The sequence below is a fragment of the Aethina tumida genome, chromosome 7, assembly GCF_024364675.1.
Source record: "Aethina tumida isolate Nest 87 chromosome 7, icAetTumi1.1, whole genome shotgun sequence".
NCBI classification, from domain to species: Eukaryota; Metazoa; Arthropoda; class Insecta; order Coleoptera; family Nitidulidae; genus Aethina; species Aethina tumida.
The window spans coordinates 8565449-8591500 of NC_065441.1; the positions used below are offsets into that span (position 1 = coordinate 8565449).

General features: G+C 35.2%; 2 protein-coding genes across 6 annotated transcripts in view; both read left to right on the forward strand.

The window, feature by feature from the left end:
* LOC109598559 (AT-rich interactive domain-containing protein 2) overlaps positions 1-26052 on the forward strand; it is a 41805-nt gene that overhangs the window by 11634 nt on the left and 4119 nt on the right. For 3 of the 5 annotated variants that reach the window (XM_020014468.2, XM_049970078.1, XM_049970076.1), the window contains exons 3-10: positions 3793-3890; positions 10815-10966; positions 18798-19016; positions 19074-20273; positions 20906-21209; positions 21294-21720; positions 22835-23029; positions 23849-24218. In XM_020014468.2, the coding sequence (XP_019870027.2) occupies positions 3793-3890; positions 10815-10966; positions 18798-19016; positions 19074-20273; positions 20906-21209; positions 21294-21720; positions 22835-23029; positions 23849-24218 (2965 nt within the window). The remainder of the gene's footprint in view (positions 1-3792; positions 3891-10814; positions 10967-18797; positions 19017-19073; positions 20274-20905; positions 21210-21293; positions 21721-22834; positions 23030-23848; positions 24219-26052) is intronic. The other 2 variants (XM_049970077.1, XM_049970079.1) reach the window with 2 other exon arrangements.
* LOC109598562 (serine/threonine-protein kinase ULK2) lies at positions 24576-25519 on the forward strand. The gene has a single exon (XM_020014472.2). The coding sequence runs from the start codon at positions 24632-24634 to the stop codon at positions 25376-25378; it is 747 nt and encodes a 248-aa protein (XP_019870031.2). The 5' UTR covers positions 24576-24631; the 3' UTR covers positions 25379-25519.

Here is a 26052-nt window from a genome sequence, read left to right on the forward strand (position 1 = left end):
TTCCGCGGCTAGAATATCATCAAGATGAGTTTCTAGTCGCACAATGGGATTAAGGGACCACATTAATATTGTAAACTGGTGGAGGTGAATGATGAAAACTTGAACGGAAAAATACCAGGGCATAATGCCAATATTAATTGAGGGTTTCAAAAACTCTATAAATATTGCGTCAATGTCTTTGATGTAGTTCACCAAGTCTAAATAAAGACCCGGGAGTATTAACAAATATAATGAGATCTAGTAGTCAATATTGAATATTGAACTTGTAAGAGACATGTTTCAAAATGATCTTGTTACATTACTCCTCAATTAATGAAAATGGCAGCATAATGGCAAGCATAGTGCAATTTTGTTGGGCTGCTCTTGTTAAGTGTTCTGCTTTGTGTGTGGTCTTTAATATATAATTTGGTTATCAAGCGGGAGTTGGAAAGGAATGGGGGTTGTTTGGATGCATTACTTACGAGACCAAAGCTTTTGAAGTGAAATTCATGCAGTATTCAAAAAACAAAAAATAGACAGGGAGAAACATTAAAACTGTTGACTCTAAACCACCATTCTATTTTTTAAAAAAATGATTATTTAAGGATGCTAAATATTTTATACTACAATGTGGTTTAACTGTTGAAGAAACTGTTGGATTTAGGTAGCAAGACGTCAGGCTTTATCTGTAACTTATACTTGATCTTAATGCCTTTCATCCCGGATTTTCGAATAAGCTCTCAAAGATCTTCCAGGCAACCATACATCGCATCCGGCCGCGAACGCACGAACCAATCGATAATGCAACAATTCCCGATTGCAAATTGTTGCATCTCGACACACCGCACGCTATCGATTCCCACCGATGGGTTTTGCAGACGTTGTTCGCACCCCCCTCGACCTACCCACCTACCTCGAGCCACGCTCGAGCTCACGCAAGATTATGTCGCGTGTCAGGTGTCGATTTGACGCGTACCACCGTGATGGCGGAGGAATCGGGCCGTCAGTTGTTCGGCGGCTGTTTTTGATGATGGAACGTGGCAACTAGGCGGAAAAGGGGCTCCGCAACTTTTGCTCTGCGTTGCCAGATGTGGATGTGATTGATTATACATGTTTTCACTTACTTCGATACATGTTGGCAAACACAAATTGGGTGGGGGATGTTGCTTGCGTTCGTCGTTATGTGGTTGTTGTGTATTGAATTCAGATACGGTCGAATTTGGGGGTATTAAAGGCGTGAAAATTCACCGAATGCTACTACAAATACATACCAAACACTTCGGGGAAACACGCCATACGAAATTAGCTCACGAACGTCTGTTGTAACACGAATGGGGCAAATTGAATTACTGTCTTATTTAACATGGTATGGTGATTTGTTATGATAAAATAAAAAATATGGGTGTTCAGGAAATTAACAATGTATATTTTTATGATGCCCAAGATGGTTTTAAAGTTCAAGAGCAATGCTCAAATTACTGCACTGAATTCTCGTAAAGGGTTAAATGCCAAAGATGGAACGTAGTAGACTGAAGAATAAGCCTGGGTGAGAAGGCCCGAATAAAACAGATTGAATCTGAAAATGAAAACGATGTAGGAGATCAATGAAACGTATACTCGAGTTTTAGTACGTTCCATACAACGCTGTGAGGGTCACACAAATTATTCATGACGAATGAACAATAAAAATACAATTGGACGAAGTAAAACGCCATTTGTTAAAAATTAACTGTACACAAGAGAACCATTATCTCATTGTTTTAATCTGTGTGTTTTCTATTAATATAAACTCCATTGTGCCGTGGAGGTTGTTGGTTCTGGCGTAGGTTAAAAATGGTGATGGGTTTGTTTGAATGATCGATCTGGATGGCGAGTAAAAAAATTTCACGAGATCAAAACCCGACTCGTAAATAAACAACAAACATTGATAGGACCGGAATATCTCGATCGTCGGCTGACGAGACGTCTCAACGTCGCCTCGCCAGCAGATCCGGCAACCGGGCGTCCGCCGGCTAAAAGTGATCACATTCATTTCCCCGGCGATTCGATAATCGGGCCCTGCCAACACTGTCCGTCATAAAATTGCGGTTCGACGTTGCCACACCATCCGCCCGTCGCCAACAAGGACGGCAGCGTGTCGGACCGATAATTTATTTTCTCCTCGCTTTGTTTCTGTGTAAATGGATGTTGTGTGCATGTGTGTGGGAGATCGGACGGCTCTCGCTATCGATACGTTGCTCGTTTTCTTCCTCCGGTCTTCTGGTTGCGATCGGAGCCGCTTCTGGCCCTGCACCGTTCTTTCGGGTGCGTTGGGTCCGAGCCGGTTTCAACTGGTTTATGGCTGTTAACTCATGGGATATGACCAAAATTCTCTGGCTTTTTTTGTATGGCTTCTGCAGCATTTTAACGGTTGTTCCAGAAATAATTTTGAGTTTAATATGGGTTGTTTTCTGTCTAATTTCATTTCATCAATTTTATTTCAATATATGATGTAAGATAAAAAATATTACTGTTGCAATTATATTTTCGAAATATGATGACAAGTGGGTCTTGGAGATTGTCTACCATGTCATTGTATCCTACTAAAATTATTCTTATTATTTACTTTGGTGGGTAAATTTTTACTAAATTGTGCTGACTGATGCAAAACTACTGAAAAGATCAAAAGTTCAATTACGAATTCTTGCCATACCCAATGAAAGATGTTTAAGGATGTTTTGGAAATATTTCTGTGAGGAGTTTTACTCATCACAAGTGCAATTCTTTCTTATTCCATACTACATGTATCATCCAAGATGTAACATAAACTACTACAGTGTCATACAAATTTATCACAATTATTGTTTGGTGGAATTTATTAAGATTTATTTTAGAGGATAATTGTTGTATTTTCTTATACAACGTGGGGTAATTGACGCAAAACAATTCCAGTATTGAAAAGATCAATATTAAATTAAAAAAAGGAGGAATTTTATTCATCAAAAGTGTGATTCTTTCATGTTCCACACAACATGGTTCATTCAAGAAGTTCAACGCCACACAGTTTTACTTAAATTGTTACTTGGTTAAGCCTGGTTTATTTCATATTGTATCTGTTTACTCAACAAAACACACCAATATTGAAAAGATGAAAAGGTCAACGACGAATTGACACCTTCATTTTCTCTCGCCACATCGAATAAAAAGAGTGCATAAAAAAGTTAAAAATACACGTTTTCGTGAAAATACTTCAACGTGGAATGTTCATAAATACTGTGTACATCGAATGAGGTTTTTGTGGCGCTGGACTAAATTAAGTTGTTTACCTCCAAGGTATTTCTGATTCATTGGTGAAGTGACAGCGTTCGCTGTTCGTTATTTTCGTTCAACACAAAACACGTCTCGCACAGTCGATCTAAATAAATGTGCATTTGTCGCGTCTGTAACATTCGGGATTATGAATTTCAATAACTGCACCGTCGGTTATGTAAATAACCGCTTTGAATATGGAAATGGAAGAATTTGTAATCGAGTCTGCTAAATTTCCCGATGTCTGGAATTAATATTTAAATATTTTTTTATGGGTCGTATTGTCGTCTGGTTAAATAATAAATCAGTAAGGCAACAAAATATCAATCCGGCTGAAAGCCCAGATGAGTTGGTAATTCGCGGTGCGTCGTATATCAGTTATGGGCATCTAAAAACCGTCGTTACGACTGGAATTCAATTAGTTTTACTGCCTTCATGTCGCCGACCGCGCAATAACAACTCACCCCGAACCTGTTAATTTAATGGTGACTCCTCCCATTGTAATCGTTCATTTTTGTGTTGCAGGTTAATTCGAAGAACACGTGGTCGGAGATATTGCCACATTTTAAAGTACCCAGTCACTGCGTGAACGCAAGCGTCGGACTCAAACAGATCTATTTAAGGTAAGGAATTTTATTATTTTTGAGGACCAAAATACATATCAATTATTTTGCCTTTAATTATCAAATTAGCTGGAGTATCTGTTGATTTAGAGTTAAAACGATATTTTTCTGCTACTGTATTATTTAAAATCCTACAGTTTACATTTTCGACCTTAGATCATCATGGCTACATTAACTACATGAAAAGGCAATTAAATTTAATAATCGATTATGTTTATCACTGATTTTTGTCCTAAAAATATATACAGTCAATAAGGTTTCGACAAATTGATTTTCGATTGTCCTTCGAGTTATTGTTTTTCAAAATATCACAACTTGTACAAGCATTCATCCTTCAAGCATTGGTTGTTACAAGGTTATATTTAATTTAGTAGGAAAACGCTTTTATGGGGTTTTACAATTGTGGCTTTTGACCTTCCATCCATATCAATGCAATTTAAGAAAAACCACTCCATGATTTATTTATGAGTTAATATTTGTATAATAAAAATTTTGCGACCAAGTCTATATTGATGTTTTAGTCACATTTTCTGGACAAGAAGATTCAAATGATTTGACATTTAAGTTAATTAGGTTTTTTGTAATATATTAAAAGTAAGTTCAACTTTGATGATTAATTTCCTAAAAATTCATATAGAAAATAAGCTTTTGATAAATTCTTTCTAGTTTTTTACATTAATAGATTTGGGTTGTGCTAATTATTCATCCTTCAATTCAGGCGTTGTTGTTACAAAGTTAAATGTAATTTAGTAAGAAAACGCTTTTAGGGGATTTTAGAATTGTACTTTTGAAACTTCCATATCAATAGACAGTGGTGCCATTTAATGTTAAACCATACCTTGATTTATTTATGGGTTAAGTCAATATTTGTGTAATAAAATTTTAACCACAATGTTTATATTAACGTTTTAGTCACATTTCCTGAACTAGACGCTAAATACGTTCAAACAAATTGACGTTAAAAGTATTTAATATTTTTTAATACATTAAAAATTTTCAAAATTTATTATATGCCAATTTCATAAAGTACAGAAAGTAATTATTTATGATGTGTGATTAATTTCCTATTTGTCCTTCATGTTATTGTTTTTTTAATATCACAACTTGTACAAGTTATTTATGTATCCTTCAATGCATTGTTAATACAAGGTTACCTTTAATTTAGTAAGGAAACCCTTTTAGGGGGTTTTAGATTTGTAGTAATTGCTTTTGACCTTCTATATTAACAGTGCAATTTAAAGAAAAATCATTCCTTCATTTATTTATGAGTTAAGTCAATATTTGTATATTAAAAATTTCGTCACAAAGTCTATATTAATGTTTTAGTCACAGGTTGTGGACAAGAGGCCCAAATACGTTTAAATGAATGAACATAAAATTATATAAAACTAATTAGATATTTTTATAATATATCAAAAATAATTAAAATTTTCGAAATTAATAGATGTCAAAAAAATTGATAATCTTTTACGTTTACAACTTGTAATTAATTTTCTAAAAATATATACAGTTTCGACAAATTGTCTCCAGTTTTTTTATTTATTAATTAATTTAGTTTGTCCTTTTACAAAGAATAAAAATAAAAAAATTACATTATACAATTATTAAGATTGTGATAACTGCTTTTGACCTTCCATATCAATTGTTAATATAATTTAAACAAGCCATTTTGAATAATTCGTTATTTAAGCAAATATTTATACAAGAAAAAATTAAGTTTAAAATCAATATTAATGTTATTGGACAACAAGCTAAATATGTTCAAATGGACATTAAAAGTTTTTAAGGTAATTTATAAATATTAAAAGTAATTATAGTTTCAAGAGTCATTAATTTACATTTTATCTTTGTATAGAGAACAATTCGTAATAAAAATTCTTCAATATATGATTACTTTTTTTATTAATTCTTATGTATTTAAATTTTGTTAAATAATTTGTTTGTTAACAATCTTATTATGCTTATTGTTTAAAGTACCGGTTTTCCTCTTTTGACTTTTAGTACTAATAAATTTGAAGTCTTCAACAATGAATAAATTAAACGAACGTGCATTGAAAACAAAATCGTTGCTTATTTCGCAACTTCGCCTTGGAATGGAAGACTTTCATATGTGATCATTCATTGTGACGAGACGTGAATATTAAAATTGTTTTTGCTCTCGAGTAATAATAATAAGTTGAAATAAGTTTTCTCAATCCGCGTCCGCCTCTTGACCCGCTCAACCCGTACAGACGAGTCGGACGTCGGGAGCTACGACCCGGGCCGTCGAGCTCTCGTGACCGATAGCCCACCAGGTCGGTCCTCCGGTTCCTGGCGCGTGCCGGCGCACTTTTCGCCGGACGTTTCCTGATTTGCCGCGAAGGTCCTCCTGTCTGTCTGCTCGCCTGCCTCCCTCCACCGATCGCCGCCCGCGTGCCGGTGAGTGTTTGTGTGTGTGTGTGTGTACGGATAGACGACCGCCGTCGTCGTTGTGGTGCAGCGAGCGGGGCAATGCGTTTCTCGGCGCCAAGCCGTCTGTCCGAGTGTGTACGTGTGTGCCATCGACCCGATAGAGATAGGACACACCGGCGAGATGGGTCCGGCGTTTGCGATCGCACTTGGTGCTACGCGAACCCGGGGCTGGCTCTCCAACTGTGTGTGTGTGTGTGCACGTCCGTCCGCTCCGATCTGACACCGCCACGGGACTGCGGAGCACACGCAGCGGTGCCGACGGTGGGCAACACCCCCCTTTCGGATGGCGGGCGGCATGAATGAACGGAGTTGCTTCCGGGTCCGAAGAGAGCCACTCACTTTCTCCCCACCCTCCCGCAGTCTTTGTCGTGTTCTGTGTTCACTTTGATCGCATTTTCGCGGTGTCCTTCCCAACTTTGGGACGGGGGCGACACGTGAGGCGGTATCTAGCGGGCGAAAACTGAAAGCTTGTTACGGCGGGACCAAAGAGATGTTTGTTGTCATTAGAGGCGGATGAGGGAGGTATAACTTTTGGCGGTGGACCTTTAAAGTAGACCTAGCTAACCGCAGGCGTCAGCTAATCATCTTGAGGGGGAGGATGCCAACCATGTGAAAATAAGAAAATTAATAACGGATGAAAAACAATTCATTCCCAACAATTACAACGTCTAAAAAATATTTATAATTGCTTTAATAACTTTCTTTAGAATTTCGTGGGAACTAACTTATATCATTTCTTCTGCATGACATGACACGTTAATCTGTTTCTATTCTTACTATCTTTAAAAAAATGCTTTGTGATTAAAAGTATTTATATGTTATAAAATTTAATTGTTAACTGCAGAGAGACGTTCACTTTTATGTATTAATGGGCGGAAAGAACTACTTTCTGTATCACTTTAAGATTAATCAATATTGAGAATATCGTATATACTTTCCACTATATTTTCTGTCATCGTAACTTAAAGTATCTTACTTATTTTGTCTATTTTTGTTTACCCCATCCAATAGTATCAAATTTTAAATTTTAAAATAACTCGGAGCAAATTAGTTGGCAAGGGAGTCCAAAGTGAAAATTATGTGTAATTTTTACTTGATAACTCGAAGTAAATTCCTTGAGGTTTTTCCTGTTCGATGATACCTCACATGCCCTGTCGACAACCTTTCTAAAACCAATTATTGATTGATTAAAATAATGCCGGAAACTTTTTACTTTATGGTGATTATTATGATTTATGATTATAACATCTTAAATTCTAAATGAAGTAAATTTTTCTAAGGGTTTTTCCAATTAAATGTCTTAAAGATTACCCCTACAATGTTTATATTTCCTTACTAGGCTTCGTATGAGAAGACCTATGTATGAAGATCTTGACAAAGCTTCTGGAATGGTTTAATTATAGTTTTTTAGAAATTAAAATAAAAATCCTTTCGTCATATTGATAAAGAGAGTGTACTTTAGCATTATCTTTCGTAATACCTAGCTTAAATTATACTTACTTGATAAACTTAATAACTATTTTTTTGTGGCAAATCATACTTATCGAAGTTCAACTGTAATTAATGTTATAAAATGTCAACTTAATCATTGTGATACACAGAGAATTGACGTTAATTAATGTAAATTTAGGTATATATCCATGAGTACTATAAACTACTATATATCCATGAGTAATATAAAATTTGCCAATATTTTTAACAATGACAATCATCTGAAGTAGGATATTGATAACTTATTTGAGAAAGCACTTTTTAATGTTGCAGTATTTTGTAACCTTGTTTGAAATCACGGAAAAGTAAATAATACGTTATTGTGGAGTAAATAAGTTTATGCATTTTTTAATTATCACGTTAATTGCATTTCGTGAGAAAACACTTGGCAACGCACTGAGCAAATGCCATTGTTAAATGTTCCATGTCATAAACAATTCAACACAATCGACGAGACGACTTGCTGAGAACATCGACATCTTGAAGGACCAATTAGTAGCTGAACATTCTTGAATTAATTTAGAGAAGCAATATGTAGTGGAATTTCTGAGGAACGTTTGTATGTATTAGCTGGAGTACATACCATCATATATTAAACATGAAATATACTAATTAATCCTCTTATTGGAGTTATCTTATTTAAATGTGCAGATTATTTTAAATTTTATAATGTATAAGATGAGTTCTTCAAAAAACTAGGCAACATAACTTTGGGAAAATGTCAACGACTATTTTTTGAAAGGTTGTTTCAAATAATATCCTAGTATAGGTCTTATGTTGGTCACATCTGATTATTAATGAACTTTCCTCATATATCTTATTTTAATTTATCAGAATAATCTAAATAAATACACAGTTAACTTGGAGGAGAAATTTCTTTTAATGATCAAACGTTTCCCATCTGTAGTACCGCCAACTACTTATAGATAACTGGAGAGTTATTATGAACGGCGTCTCTTTAATGAACCGCCCGTGCAGCTGATAACCGTGTCGTACTCAATGAACCCATTTTGGGATTTATCGGTGACTCGCCTCGATGCATGGACACCGTCGCCCTGCCTCGGCCCGTCCGCTTTCTGCTAGCCGTGTACACGAGATATGTATTGTGTGCATGTGTGTGTGAGCATTGTCGAAAGTCACGTGGTGCGCCCCGGAGAAAGTCGTATGCTCGTTTTTTGACTTGGTCTAGGTCAGTTATGGCTGGCCGTGATTTTCTGCCTGCGGAGAGAACGATCGGGGAGCCTCACTCACACTCTCTCGATGCGTTTTGCTCGGCTTTGGCTTTTGACCCGCCCGTACGTCGACGTTGACGCGTCGCTCGGGTCGTCGCCGTCGACGTCGTCGTCCACTGCGTTCTGTTGTGTTGGTGTTCCCGCCGGCCGGTGCGTTCGAACGCCGGCACGCCGTTCCTTCACCTCCCGCTTGTGCGTCCGGGGATTCCCCGGTTGCTGCTTGCAGGGGGAATTGTAATTACAAGTAGTGGACACGTTTTTGCGGAGAACATTTTCATTAAGTGAGAGTTATTAGTAAATTAGTAAATTTAAATTAATATATGACTAGATGAATGATATTGTTCTCCTTTAAACTAACTTAAAATTGACTACAATTAATATTTCACATTTGTCAATTAACATTGAGGAATTTAATTCAAAATTATTAATTATGTAGATATGAATCCCGCCATTTATAAGAAGGAAGAAGGAACATTTTCTTTAAGTAAAATTTTATTTATATTTTGTTCTAATAACTTAACTTAATTAAGGTGGCAAGAATTGTGATTACAATTATTACCACCTCACATTTGCTAATTAATATTGGTTAGAATATAATTCTGAATCATTAATTGTACGGTTATGAAACCTCCTTCAAATGTCCGGGAATTCCCCGGTTAAGGTTCTGTAGTTGCCATTTTTAGGAGGGAATTGTTATTACAAATCATAGACTTTGTTTTTGCGGAGAAGTGAGATTATATTGATTTGAATTTTTATATTGATAATATAAATAATACTTTTCTTTTTATATAGCTAAATTTATTTATCTCAACTGAAAATTAAAGCAAGAATTGTAACTACAACCATTATCCCTCATTTGACAATAAAAATTAGTTATGTAATTGTGAATCTTGATTTGTACATCCTCTGATTGAGTTTCTGCAGTTGCAACTTGTAGAAGGAAATTGCTATTAAAAATCCTGGGCTTTTTATCTCATAATTGCCGCTTAATATTGATTAGAATTTAATTCGAAATCATTAATAATGTGAATTATGCGTCCAGGAACTTCCCTGCCAAGGTTTCGCAACTGCCGCTTGGAGGAGGAAATTGTAATTAAAAATCTATTTTTGCAGGAAACATTTTTTACAAGTGACATTTTATTGGATTATATTTATTTTGAAATAAATGTTTCTCTCTATAAATATTTCTGTTATAAGACTTCTTTAATTTAATTGTAAATTAAAGCAAAAATAGTTACAATTTTTCATTAAAATTATGTAAATTATGGTATTCCCCGACTGAAGATCCTCAACTGCGATTTGTACAAGACTTTGTTTTACGAGAACTATTTCTATAAGTTGCACTTTATAAAAGTATGTTTATGTTGTAATATAAATAGATAATTAATGTTGTTCTCCCTCCCACATATATTCTGTTGAATTCAACCATTATGCCACATTTGCTAGTTGAAATTGGCTTGAATACAATTCAAAATCATTAATTATGTGGTTTAAATTGCCTCTTAATTATTATAGTGATGCAATTCAAACATAATAAGAATAACCGCAAATTTCGCTTCGATTTGTAACTTACCACCAGCCTAATAGAAACTGGTTTGCCGTAAATCTATTTTAATAACTGTGGAAAAGCGTCCGCTATTTTTATGATGGCGGTGTTTGTTTCAACATGACTCGGACGAAAATAGTTATGTCACTTACGTAAGCCTGCATAATGAACATGTTTTATATTAACAACATTTCAATGTTCCAGGTACTTGGACAGATGGGAGAAGGTCCATTATTTGGGCGAAGATGGAGAAAGGGGTAGTGACGACGACGAGGAGAGCAGGCACAAGCGCTGGTCCGCAAGAGCTCTGCATTCGGTGCCGTACACCTACAACTACAGCCAACACAACATCGCCGGTAAGTAACCTTGTGTGATATTTACGGAATAAACCGATTGTCGAGTGGTGTTGTAAATTTGATTGCAACGCACCGTCGCTCATCTCGCCATTATTTGTTTTCATCTGGCAATTAAATCGGTTAAACGGCGTGCCTGCGTTCCCGCGGGGAACCTTGACAAACGATTTACTAAGTACGTAGTCCGTTTGGCGATAAAATCGCCGGAGATTGGGTAAAATCAGCTGAAACAAACCGTTTTTATTTCGTCATTCGGTCGACGTTCTTGGTACATTCCTTTTGTGTATTGACGAAAACATCGTTTTGCATAAATTTGTTTATTGCGATAAGGATATTGTAAATACGATACGCCTAGCAACACTGAATGAACACATTAATTATGTATGTGTACAGGGAAAGTTCTGTTATTTTTACCAACAATACGATGTAATTGTTTAAAATTTCTAGAAAAGTAAATAAGAAGAAATTTAATGAATATTATTCACAGTACAGTCGGCTGCAGAATGGCATTACCACTTTCCAAAGAAAATCCTTTGCGACCCTCTCTCGCTAAGCCCCGCCCGGAACCCCAAAAAAATGTAGGCCGTAAAACCCAGGTATACGTAACAAAGGGTCAATTGCGGGTCAAAAAATTTACTTAATTTAAAATATCGATTACATAATAAGAATTTCATATTTTTGGAAACACTTCTTGAGAAAATTAGAGATTGACTAAATTAGTATCACAGTCATAAATTAAATAAAATAGCCCTATTTATAAAAACTAATAAAAATGTATAAAATTAGAAAAAAAATTTTCTCTCATCTGTTATGAACTAAAATTAATCCTATTGACATAAACTAAGATATTTATGATTTTATTAATATATAGCAGAGGTGGCCAACCTGAGGCTCTTTGGAGGATTATTTGTGGCTCTCGATAAATGTAACCCCGTTCCCTTTTCATTCCAGAATTATCAAGAGATCTACACAAATGTATCATAGTCCAGAATTTTCTTTAACACGAGCTTCATCAAAAATCAGAGCAATTACAATACTATATATATATTCATTGTCAAATTGCCAAATTGTAGTAAAAGTCTGTTAGTGTAACGATATATACTACTTTGATTATAATAAACAATCATTTTTTTTTAGTAAAAATTTATTTATTTAAATTAAATGCTTAATTTTAAGCAGTAAAATATAATTTATTTAATAAAATTTTTAGTTTTCAGCAGGTAACTTATGATCTGTAAAAAATCTCTTTCGGAGATAAATTATAGGAAATTGAATTCTCTACAAAAAATGTCATATAAAATTTTCTCATAAAGTTGATGGTTGCGTCAGAAAATGAGAAAAATGTCAAAATTTTAAATCAATCCAACTTTAATGTTAAATAACTTTTGAAAAAATGAATATATCAAAAAACTGTAAGAGACATTTTTTGTAGAACGTTAAATTTTCTATAAAAATCTGTTTTGGTCATTTTGAAATATTATCTTTAACTAAAGTTAAAAAATTTCAAAATCCAAGAGAACACCGTTCCCGTCTTATTTAAACAGGAAATTAAAATTTACGATTTTTTTACCATTTCCAACAAGATTTTCGATATAAATAAGAAAAAAACAACTTTGTCGATTTTTTTGAAACAGTCTATAATTATTTTATATATATTTAATAAAATTTATATATTTTAAATTTTGGTTTATATTTAGTTCTTTTATTTCATCTATAAATATCACATATAAATGTATTATATATAATACGATGTAAATTTATAAATAATAATTTTATAATAATATAATTATACTACTACTCAAAAATTTTTAAATTTACAGAAGTGTTCTACAATTATTGCGTTAATATGGTCACATAAAATTGTTACTTACTAAAATAACAATAAATGTAAATTTGGGGATAATTTATGTGAGCCCGCTTGTTCAGGTCGCAAACAAAACTCGACCTTAGGGTGGTAATGCCATTCTGCAGCCTACTGTATAAAAATATCAGATGTTTATTTATATTTCAATATACAGTAGTAGTCATGAATATAGGAACTTTTCAAAATATTAAATATTTTAATTGTGACTATACTACTATAATATTTTAATATAATAATAAGTTCTAAGTAGGACGGTTAAAATTGTCACGAATAAAAAGTATTGTTTTGGTAATTTGCAATACACCACATAACGTGATATTTATATTAATATAAATATCATGAAATATATCCTTGAATCTCGATTTATTGTAATTATTGCCATGAAAATTTGAAAGCCACGTATGGCACAGATCAAAAAATTAAAATAAGAGCCCCGGATCCCAGGAGGAACGCGGCCCCGTGACCTGTTGTTCGTCGACCGTTCCGTTCCGCCCGTCGTCGCGTCGACATGCGTCGTCGGCGTCGCCGATGACGGACGACGAGGGCGCAGCGTCGTCGAATCAATAACGGTGCGGCGAGGCACCTCGCCGAACGCGACTAAACGCCGACCGCGTCGGCTTTCCTTCTCCAAGACCGATGCCGCTCCCCCTCCCGTCGTTGCGACGGGACCGGCGTGAAGGGATTCTGGGGGAACCCTTTCCGGAGCTCTTTTTTTTGACACGGATGACCGCTGATTAATCCGATGTGACGTGCTTTTGTGTTGGGGGAATTAAGGTTTCTTCGCGTTGCCCTTCATGTTGAATTATTGCTTTGAAATTTGATTAATGTAATGGGAGACTTTTGATTATGTATTGAGAATATCAATATGATATAGTTTGGAGAATATATGGTTTAAAATTATAATATATTTAAAAAAAAATCATAGTTATATTCTAACATAAAGAACAACATAAATATTTCAAGTCAAGAAAAAAATAAAGTTTATATTTTTTAAATATTATATTAAAACATTGGTAACTCGAATTTAGAGTAGTGGTCATAATTATAGCAACTCAAAATATAGTATATATTAAAAATATGAATTGGAGCCAGTTAAATTAGACAGATTTATTTAATCATTAAAAATTCCTTTCTAAATTAATATTGCTATATTTAGTCCAGGTTAATTCAGAAAAATATGTGGAATATTTTATAGAATAAGAAGAATAAGAATATTATTTTAAATAAAGGCGTTTTGGTCATTTAATATTTTAAAAAGTTTGTATAATAATTACCATCACTGTATATCAATAACTTTAAAATTTATTTGGATATTAATATCACAGTAAATATTATGATATTGCTTTATGTACTAATAATCATAACGACATGAAACTAATTAAATAGAAAGTAATAGTACTGATGTTAGAAAGTATTTCTAATAATTCCGTTACTTATCATTAGACCTGGAGTATATCTTGTTGGTTTAGATTATTTAACACACCACTACGTTATTGGTCTAGTGCAATGTGTTGTAGACACAATACACTTTTACGATTTGCCGAGAAATCTGTCGTCGCAGGACACAAATTCCACAGCGAATGCGTGTTCTGGCAACTGCGCCGCGTTCCCGAGATGTTTGAAATAGCGAGATCCGGCCCATAATCGAGATCTCCAATCATTTACCAAGTACCTACACGGAACGTCTTGTTTTTTATTCAGACGTTCCTGTTGTGAGTTTTCACGGTTACGGGTAATTGTGGCTAGAAACCTGGTGGTGTTCGTCGATGGCCACAAAGGATCCTCGTGTCGGCGGATATCGATTGTCAATTTGCAACCTACGAATCGAATTAATTTAATGGCGGTAATTGGATTTCGTGTATGGAAGGCCTTGGTCGTATTTTTATTTCATTTAATCGCGGTGTCAAATACAATAACTTGACGGTTTCGAGAATTATTATTTGTGCAGGTTGATGACGAAATGTTGTTTATCGTTGCAGGAAAAATAATACCCTCGCATTAATATCGCGTTACTCTCACGTTTACGACTGATAAATTGAACGTGAAGCAAAATGTTTTTTGTTGCGGCTGATAAAACGGTGTAATCAGTTCATTGCAACGTGGTACAATTAATAAATTCTCAGAAATATTTTACTACAATAAAATAGTGGTTTGATCTTATATTATACAATATACAAAATTAATTTATTTTGTGTTGAAATAATAATGTGGTCAGTAGAGTTAAAAACACAAGAAATTGAAATATAGCCAGATAATTTCGCAAATATTAAAATATTTTCTACTCATCGTACGTTGCCAACTAATAAATCATTCCAAACATCAAAAAGTCAATGCTTAAATTATAAAATCAGGGACAGAACACTGTCCTCAGTCAAAGCCCAATTGGGGTGTACTGGAGTTTCCTAATTCAACTCTGTCTGTCACTATTTTTTTATTTTTTATATTCAATACGAAGAAGTGAATACTTAAATTATAAAATCAGGGTGACAATTAAAGGACAGAAGACTGTCCCCAGTTGGAGCTGAATCGGGGTGCCTTAACGAGTTTCTTGGTTGAATATGGTGCTATCAAAGGCGTCAATACTGGAATTATTAAATCCGGAAGACCAATAATTGAACGCTGTCATGTCAGCCCTAATGCTCGCGTCGCATAGAACATTTCATGTGCTAATTGTCGCCGAGCATTTCCCGGCCCACCGACGGTTTGGCAGTCGTCTCGTTTTACCGAAGCGACGACCGGCGCCCGCACTCGGAGGGCGACCCCGATTATCACCTGTGCATGTGCAATTTGGCGCACGCGGGCCTCGAAGGGGGATGGCGTACAGGTTGCACCGTTGTTACGTGTATCGACGCGTGAGCGCCAAAACAGAGATTTTGTCGGGGGAAACGATGATCACGACGACGGCCACGACGACGACGCGGACGACGTTATTGGGTCAGGTCGACGCGGTCTTTTGCTCCGGTTTTTGCGGCGGTCGCCGGATTGTGTGGTGGGGCTTCATTTGGGGGAGATAATGTGACGGGATTGGCCGTTAAACTGTCAACAGCCGCCAGCTGAATGGGGGGACTATTTAGATATTAGACTACTCTTGTTATATCTTTTTAAATTAATAAATATTATTAACAATAATAATAAATTGAATAAATGATAATTTAATAAATTAATCTTAACTCAAAATTAATAAGAATTACTCTTGCTGGTAAATTTTAATTCATAATTATTTTTTTATTGATAAAATGAAAAATTATTATTCATAATTTACATTTTGCATGTTATACCAGTTTCCTGGTAATTAAGGTTTATTAATTTAATTAAAGGTAATATATTCTCTCACCTGATAAAAAAATGTTTATATTAATTATATAATTTTTTAAATTAATTAAGAGAAATTTGTTGTCTAATCTGAGTTTTGATTATAAATGATAGTTTAGATATATCACTGTATCTCAAGAAAAAAATAAATGTATATTTTGTGATTAAATTTTAATTATTTACTTATTCAATAAATGAGAGAATTACATAGTATTGATCAATATTCTTTAATTAAAGGAAATTTATTTTCTTACCTGACAAAAATCCCGGTTAAATAGATTATATAACATTTTTAAAGCATTTATAGCAAAATAATGAAGCATTACTTATGTTCCCAACAAATAAAACACCTCGCCGGTTCAATATTGATTGGACGCCAGTTTTAAAATCATCAACCATTGGCTGAAACAAAGACAAAACCCGGATGACGCGATACGTTTCAGATCCGAAATAAAATAATAGATATAAACACATTTTTGTGCGCATCAATCATTGATGCACTGAATCAATAACGGGGTGGAATATTCACGCTCGACATTAAAATTTTGTAGGACGACAATCGGACTGCAACATACAACAGCTACGAGGTACGAGACGGACGCGCAACACGTTACGAAGCGTACTCAATTATACGGACAGAACAATATGGTCGTTAATTAGCGAAGGGTGGAAGTATTTAAAAAAAAAAAATAAATAAAAGGATTTTAGTTTGAGTCAGGCGCACTTTCAGATTTAATGCGGATCAATACTCGAGAGGCGACGTGCAATTAGATGTATGCGTTTTGTTGTGTGCAATATTTAAATGAATCGCGTTTGCGTGAATCGATATTTTCAAATTATATTCGAATTTAAATAGCTTGAACTGTTTTCCTGTATTATTTTGAGAAGGTTTACTTATAGCTTACCGGTTGTATTTGTGGGACTACGAATCTTTATGAAATATTAATCAAATTAATTAAAATTTTAATAATTTTGAAAAAACTATCTAAAAACATTTATTTTTATCATTTAAAAGAGTTAAGAAAATAAAATGTAACTAATTATAAAACAAAGTACATTGATTTCTTTTTACTATAAATAATTATATTTATAAAACATGAAGAAAATTATTATTTTAAACAATAAAAACAGTATTATTACCAATAATTAAGAAAATGAAATATAAGAAATTTTCATTTTATCAAATTATTATTTAAAATATAATAAATTAATTTTTAATTATTTAAAATTTTAAATAAATTATACAAATTTACTTATTTTTTTTTTAATAAATTAAGATAAAAATGTTAAATAATTTAAATAATTCTTTTTTAATTATAAATTATAATTTGTTCTATAATAAAAACAAATTAATAAAAAAATATATTTAATCAAAATACAAATTAATCAAAATTATATTGATTAATTTAATTAATTATCTAAAAACCAGTATATATTGGTTTTTTAACAGATGTTAAAAAATATATGGAAAAAAATAATAAATATAGTAAATAATATGTATAATAAATTCATAAATTTTCTTTATTATTAATCGGAATTTGTTTCATTAATAAAAAACAAACTAATATTAAGATTTTAATGAGGAAAATAAAGCTCCGGCAAAATACATCTGCAGTAAAATAAAATAATACAGATAACGATTATTATTGAGCTTCCTTGATTCTTAACCAAATCTAGGAAAAGATTAATAAGGAGAAATGTAAAAACCTTAATGAGAAATAGTTATATAATAACATCTGTAGATTTATAACTCAGTAAATATTTATTAAATAGGTTTAATTTCAATATGAAAATTAATCATGACTGTCTAATTCTCTCTAATAATTAATTTAATTAAAAATTTCACTATAATTTGGTAAATTTTTTAATGAATGATGATAATAGTCACCATAATTATATCAGTTTATTAAAATATATTAAAAATATGAGCTGTACTTCTTGAATTAGGTGATTTTTCATTTCATTTCATTCATCTGAGAAATTAAGTCGATTATTTACTAGTGAGTTTACAGTAAAACTGTGAGAAAAATTATAACTCAGCTGTACCAGGATCGAGAGGAACAAGAGGACTAGTCAAGTGGTAACTACGAAAAAAATAGTCTGAGAAAAAAAATCTATAACTATATAATTCGAATGTCAAAAACAGAATCCATTGTGAACTGAAATTAAAGCCTGACAGAAGGGAATAGGACTTGAAATTACTTTATTTTAATTTTTATATCTCCAATAAACGTTGTCCAATAGAATAAATATTTTGTTGATTTTATCTTAAATAAATAAAACTTTTTTATGTCCATTTTATCGAACTTATAATAAAGGTAGTTAGTTTTATTTGTATTAGTTCGGTTTTGAACTGTAAATTTGAGTGACATGAATATATTTCTTATTATAATAGTTGTACATTGTGTAACATGCCAATTTGCATATATTAGCAATGTTTATGATGTTATGTTAGTACTGATGAATTGATTACATCAGCGGACGATTTACAAAATGTCGTCAATAAATTATATTCCATTTAAATATCAATGAGTGTACTGTTTGTTGTTAAGTTAAAATGGACGATTCCATTGTGCATTTACTCGGGAATATTCGAAAGTTTTTCTATTTTTATCATTTGTAGGTGCAATAAAATTAATGTTTTATATTAATTTACAGAAAGCAACAGAGAATACAACCATCTGTCGACCAATTTGTACAAGGCATCGGACTACGACCGCTTGGCCCTGTCGCTGATCTCACCGCTGCCCAACGAACAAGACTTCGCCATCAACGTGTGCACGCTGCTCTCTAACGACGGAAAACACACCTTGAAGCTAGAAAAACATCCCCGCATTGTTAATTTTCTTCTGGGCCATGCCGGCGTTTTTAATCATGGTAAATCGATTAAGTAGCAAAGAGTGTAAAATTCATAACTTGTTTAATATGTTACAGAATCTCTTCGAAAAGTATTTATCCACTACTACACGGATATCCGGAAACACTCGATCCACAGTTTCTGGAAGGACGTGCTCGAATCGCGGGAATACCTGGATCTCACCGAGGAAAGCAAGTTCGTGGAGAAAAAGGAAAAGACGGTTACGGAGAAGGCGCCCGGCACCAATTTCCTCAGCAAAGACACGATCGTAAGCATAGAGAGTGAACGGATGGAGGTGGACGCGCCCGGTGCGGCTGTGAACGACAAAGACTGCGACACGGACAGTGACTGTGAAATTGTCGACCATCCGGACGCGTTGAAACAGTGGCCGGGCAAGATGAAAATCGAACCGGAGGACGAGAGCATGTTTTGCCTGAAGCGGTCGCTTGGCACGCAGGACTACGTCGGACAGCGCGTGCTTCAGATCGCCACCATATTACGGAATCTGAGCTTCATCGAGGAGAATATGCCGGTGCTGATCGGCAACGTGAACTTCATGCGGTTCGTGTTGTTGTGCTCGAGTGCCCAGTGGAGTACGTTAAAGAACTTGGGCCTGGACATGCTCGGCAACATGGCCACCGAGTTCTTAGTGAAGGATTCGCCCAACGACATCCTGTCCACCACTCTGATGAAGATCGTTCTGAGGGGCTTGGAAAGCGAGGACCGTTCGTTGTGCATTTCGTCGCTGGAAGTGTTAAACAAACTCAGTCAGAACGAACAGAACGAGGATGCGTTGCTGCGTATTCTCGAATCCAACGTTTACAGGCGGGTGTGCAGCTTCCTGACCATCCACGACGTCATGTTGCTGATCTACACGTTGGAGTGCCTGTACTCGCTGAGCTCCTTGGGGGAGAAATCCTGTCATTACATAGTTTCGAATCACGGCGTCATCGACACGTTAGTCTCCCTCGTCACCGTGGAGGGTAAGAGCTACGGCCCGAAGGCATGCATCGGGATGAAGCTGGTGGAAACGGTAACGGGGGTGATGAATGTGGCGCAGCAGAATCAACAACAAAACCAACAGCCGGCCACGCCGGCGACAAGTGCTAATGGCGCCAACGCCTCGGGCACCACCACCACGACCACGTGGACGACGAGCGCCCCAGCTAGCGTCGCAACGCCGGTTAAGATGGTCTCGCCCGGGACGCCGATTAGAACGACCGTACAAATGGCACCCCAGAGGTTGATCGCGGTTACTCCGGCTACAATTGCTAATTGTAAGTAAAATTTGATGTGTGGGGATATTGGAGGCCAGGTGAGGTGGACGTTGATATGTCGTATGAGCATACGATATTTTAATTAATTGGAAACATTATTACGACCTGTCAGTATCTGTTTTCATTGGAGAATGAATAATAATTTCTGGGAAATAACTATGGTTTTGTTGATAATGGTGTAACGAATTCTTAATTGCACACACAGTTGTTAATGTGTCATAAATTAATCATCATTATTCAAATAGAGTTGATTAGGTTATATATTTTTAGTATTTTTGTAGCTGTGTTAAAATAATATATCAAATAATTTTGTCAAAAATCCATATCTATAGTTGAAGCTTCAATTTATTAAAGATTGATTGAATGAAATGAGAAAGTATAAAAAACATTAGTAGGAATCGATACATTATTTTTAAATCAGCTTATGGGATGAAGAATAGAGTTGAAAATAAACTGTTGTTTTTTGATGAAAAAAGGAAAATAGGTTTAAAAGCTTTAAAATAAAGTAATATCGGAAATGTGAAGTTTCCCGTTTTATTTCTAAGATGATTTTCAATTTTAAGCTCATTTGAGACGTTTTATTTATCTGTGTGTGTTTTTGAATGTAAATTTATGACTCTTGATTTATTTAGCTCCCACACCTGTATCAATTGCCACACCGATTCCTCAACAATCGATCGCGTTAACCGCGACCACCGTCCAGACTACCACCACGTCGGTATTGACGCCCCAGCAGATGATACAGCAGCAGCACGCGCATCAACAGGCGATACAGGAGAATGAGCAGTTCGCGCTGGCGTGGCTGCGCGCCACCTACGAGCCCTGCACCAACGGGAAGGTCGACCACCAGGAGGTTTACAAGCACTACTTGAACTCTTGTTCGAAAATCGGTCGTAAGGGCGTCATCTCACCACTACACTTTCCCAGATGCGTCCGGTAAGTTGTTTTAATAAGTTTAAATCGCTTCTGAACGTTTGATGAATTGAAATGTCGAGTATACTGAAGACGTGTGTGTTTTAGGTCCGTTTTCGGAGGAACAGTCGGCCCCAACCCGATGAAGCCCGCCAACCCGAACGATCCGCAGTACTATGACGGCATAAAGGTGCGACCGACCCCCCTCATTATAAGTATCCCGAACACCTCGACAATGGCCCAGTCCCCTGTCAAAAACGCTCCCCAACAGTCCAAAGGCGTCCAACTCGCCAATCCCGCCACAGTCACGCCCCAATCCCAACAGGCGGCGGCGATCCGTAATAGACGGGCGACGCCGCCGTCCAAGTCCCCCGTTCTCAGCGTCCCGACAGACAATGTCGGAGACGCGGCACCCCTATCCGGCTCTCCCGCCTCGCCCATACTCAAAGCCCAGCTGAGCGCTCCCCCCAAACAGCAACAGCAGCGGGAGCATGCGACAGCGGCGACGGCCCCCAAGCCGGACGCCAAGAGCCAGGTAAAAAACTATTTTGTCTAAGCCGATTACAAGAAACGATACACTCAGCAGCACCATATTTATCTACTGTCTTGCGCTCTACTCTTGTATCCAAATACGTCTGGTACTCTATGTGTGGTTTGGGTTGAAATTTGTTTATTGTTCTGTTGGTTTACGAATTAATAATGCCTACCAATAATGACGATATCTACGAGACTAAAATCAACAAGTTTTAACTCAGAAATAGATTATTAAACATCAAATTATTTTTACCAAGGATGATTGGTACCGTCTATCAGATTGACAACATTTTTTAACAATAAGTATAGAAAAAGGAAGGAATTATGTAATTTTATATGTTGATTAGGTTTGACAACCAGTTAATTACAGTTACAGTTCATAATTAATTATTATTAATTATGAAATGTCTTGGTACGAAGTCAACATTAATGTCGTCACTACATACAGTCTTTGGTCTCTATACACAATATTAATAGCAAAATTTTTTTATTAAATTAGAAAGAAATATCTCTGTTAGAAAGAATTAGTAACCAACATTGATTAGGTGCTGATAAATAAGCTGATGTGTGTTGTTAGAGGTTGAGAGGGTAAATGTTAAGTGTTTAATCTAGTCAAAATAAAGTTCTTAGTTAGTTCAAAAAAATCCAAATATTAAGTGTGAAAATTTCGACCCAAAGTCGCACAAAAATATCCAGATTCCTCTTTTCATTTAGCATGACATTTAGTAGAGCAGTATTCTTGTCCTACATCACGCATCTTTATTTTGAAGTCATTTTGGTTATGGGACTATTGTCATTTGTTCTGTAGAAATAAATTTCGGTTTAAGGTAAGCGTTTTGAATTTTGTTTTTAGTTTAAAACTCCTGGGTTGTCCCCGTTTATCCCTTGGTTGATGGAGAGTTGTCCAGTTTAGTTTGTATTGTTTTGTTTCATTTACATGTATTCGGCCTAACAAAATTTTACCTGCAACATACTAACATTTACGATCATCCTAATATAATAATTCTTAAAAAGTAAAACGTACAAGTCTACCATGAGGCCTAGCAAATTTTTGCTGGACACGTGCGTGGTGGATGAAAAATACTATTGACCTCAACGTTCGTATTATTTCGCAGGTGATGGCGCACCCGCACCTGAGCCAGGCTTTATTGGGCGCCAGCGGCACTACGACCACGACGTCGGCGACGTCGGGGCAGAAAGACTCCGGTCAAAGTAGTACGTCACTCATCAAGAGTCTATTGGCTAATAAGGTAAACGATTGCATGACGACAGTGAGCATGAAGACAACAGACTGCCAAAATGTAGCTCAGGTAACACACTAATCTCAAACAAAAAAAATGAGCATGTTTATTTGTTTTTGTGTATTGTAACGGAGCAACGAATTCATAAGTCTGTCCCTAAAGTTTTATGAAGTTCGTTGTTTCATGATTTTGTTCGCTTGGTTTTTTTAATAATAATAAAAATCTAATAAAGTAAATATTGTAAAATTTTTAGTGTACACACGCTAATTGTAAATGCATGATTACGTAATTTAAATTACGTTAAGATGTGTATTTTTCCATTTTATCACTAAGTTACATTAATGTCGAAACAAACCGTTTTTACCACTTTATCGAAAGACTATTTCATTGTAGTGCTTCATGTGCATGGTAAATACGCGATAAAAATTAACGATTTGTTTTTATTTTAATAACGTTTTATTATAGTTCCGAAAAATACTAAAAATTTGCAATCCAAGTTAACAAAATTAAAATGTAGTGTTTTAAGTGCTTGTATAGATATCTTTATTTATACATTTTAAAAGTAAGTTAAACAATGCCTTTGGCTGATCAAAATACCTGATAAAGGATTTAAAGGAAATATTACTAGTCTGGCATACTATATTCATGGGTATTCAATCTCTAAATCACAGACTACAAAGTAGATGCAAATATTGAGGGGATTAGCTAGATGGCAAATGTGTAATATAGTGTATGACTTTCTAATAAAAGAGAGTATACAACAATTTGACCAGAATTATTTAACCCTCAAAAAAAAATGTATGAATATTTTACTACACATGTTACATAAACATAGAATTAATTGCCATGGCACATTGTGCATGAATATAAACGGGACTCGTTCGACAGGTGGCAGCACGACAACAGCAGCAGCGCATGCTCGCGCAGCAAGGCACCAGCGCGGCATCGGCGGCCACCACCCCCGTGGCCGACCACAAGGCCAAGACGGGCGGTGGCCAGGAGACGCCAAAGACATCGCGCCTGAACGGCGCCAGGCAACTGTTCAACGACATAGGTTCGCCGGAGGCAGTCGGTGATCCGGCCGTCTCGTCGACAACGCAGTTCGCCAGCGGTGTTAAGGGCAAGAAGGAACCGCCGCAGCCGCCTCCTCCACCACTGGCGCCGCTCAGCAACAACAACGCCAAGCTTAAGGTCAAGATTGATAACGAGGATTCGGACTCCATTGGGAACAACTCGCTGTCCAGCAGCACTGGTCTAGGTAAGTGAAATGTTTGATGTGTAATTTATATTTAATAATGTTATTTTGGACAAACTGCTAAAGAGGAAAAAACTATTTGGACACATCAAAAGTATATAACCTTCTGCTTTCAAACTTCCATTTCCAGACCTTTTAAACAAATTTTGATTAAAAGATGGAAAAAACTATGTCCACCCAGCAATTGAAATTTTATGTTGCTACTTATTTCTTTATTATCTCTTGTTTTATATAATTTTTATTTTTGGTGATGATTGTAATATTGTTCAAAATTTTTGTTCGTTATTTTATATACAAAAGAAGTCCGTGTGGCGCATGCTCTTGATTTTTTTTTACTTTACAAGAAGTCGATTCGAAATTCGTTCAGTTTTGTACAATATACTCGCTGGTTACGACGTTAAAATTTATCAAAAAAAATGAATAGAATTGGACCGTTCCGTTGGGACTCCAACTGTGTCCTAGGCGAAGGAGGTTTCGGAAAAGTGTACTTCGGCTGCAAACACAACTCCATCCCCGTGGCCATCAAGAGAGTCAGAACCTCGTATCAAAACGAAGAAATGATTGAACGTGAGATACGCATGATGCAAATTCTCAACCACGACCACATCGTCAAGATTCTCGGTCACGCGTTGTCCTCGAAACACGTGCACATCTTCATGGAATACTGCAACGGTGGCGATCTGCGAGACTACGTGAAAAAAGTTGGACCCATGTCCTTACGTGAGCTGTCGTATTTCCTGCGACAAATCGGCTCGGCTATGAGACTGCTATACGACAAAAATATAGTGCACAGGGACCTGAAGCCGAACAACATTCTGTTGTCCTTCTCGTCCAGATATAAATCGTATCCTTCGACCTCGAAGATCACATTCAAAATCGCCGATTTCGGGCTGGCCCGATTCATGACCACGTCATCACCCACGATTTGCGGCACGCCGATTTATACGGCTCCGGAGATTCTGACCGGCAACAAGATCAGCTGCAAGTCGGACTTGTACAGTATTGGCGTAATTATTGTTTTTTGTGTGCTTGGTAAACCCGATTTGAAGAATCTGTATTTCGATGACGACGATCTGACATCGCTGGTTTGTGGTTTGATTAAAAAGAGAGTATCGAAGCGCATGGAGCCGAGGCAATTTTTTCATCATCCCTTGGTGGACTAATTTAGTGTTTTTTAATTGTTTTTTCGACTTATTTTATTATATTCACATGTTGACTTTTAGTATATTATGTTGTTTTGTGTCCTTTTATTTAATTTAATTTTTCCATGTAATTTATTATAATAAATATGAATATTGACTTTATTTTGATTTCACTTAATTTGCCACGGAATCTCTTATACTTAATCAGAATAATTTTGCACAATTAAATTACCAAATAAATAACTTTATTAAGTGGTGTGAATTGGTAAATTTTTATTGACTATTTTTTATAGCATATAAAAAAAGTTGATTTTTTTTTACTAAAAATAATTTTAGGTTATCATTTTTGTCACAAATTGCTTCATCATTATAAATACTATTTTATTCTGAAATGGATATAATTCATTCATAAATTAAACGATTTACAATTTAAGAAAAATAATATTGATGATCTTTGGAAAAATTATATATTTGATGACAATAATAGACAAAATAAAATAAGATGTTATTGATGTCTTATAAATTAATTTAAAAAATAATCTAAATATATATCAGTTAATAAAAAAATTAAAATTATAATTTTGTTATTATTCTTAGGATCGTATTACGATTCTTTTGTTAATTACATTTTTATATTTCCAATTTTTTTATATAAAATTTGATTCTCTTTAAATTTGATAATCTGAAAGTAATTA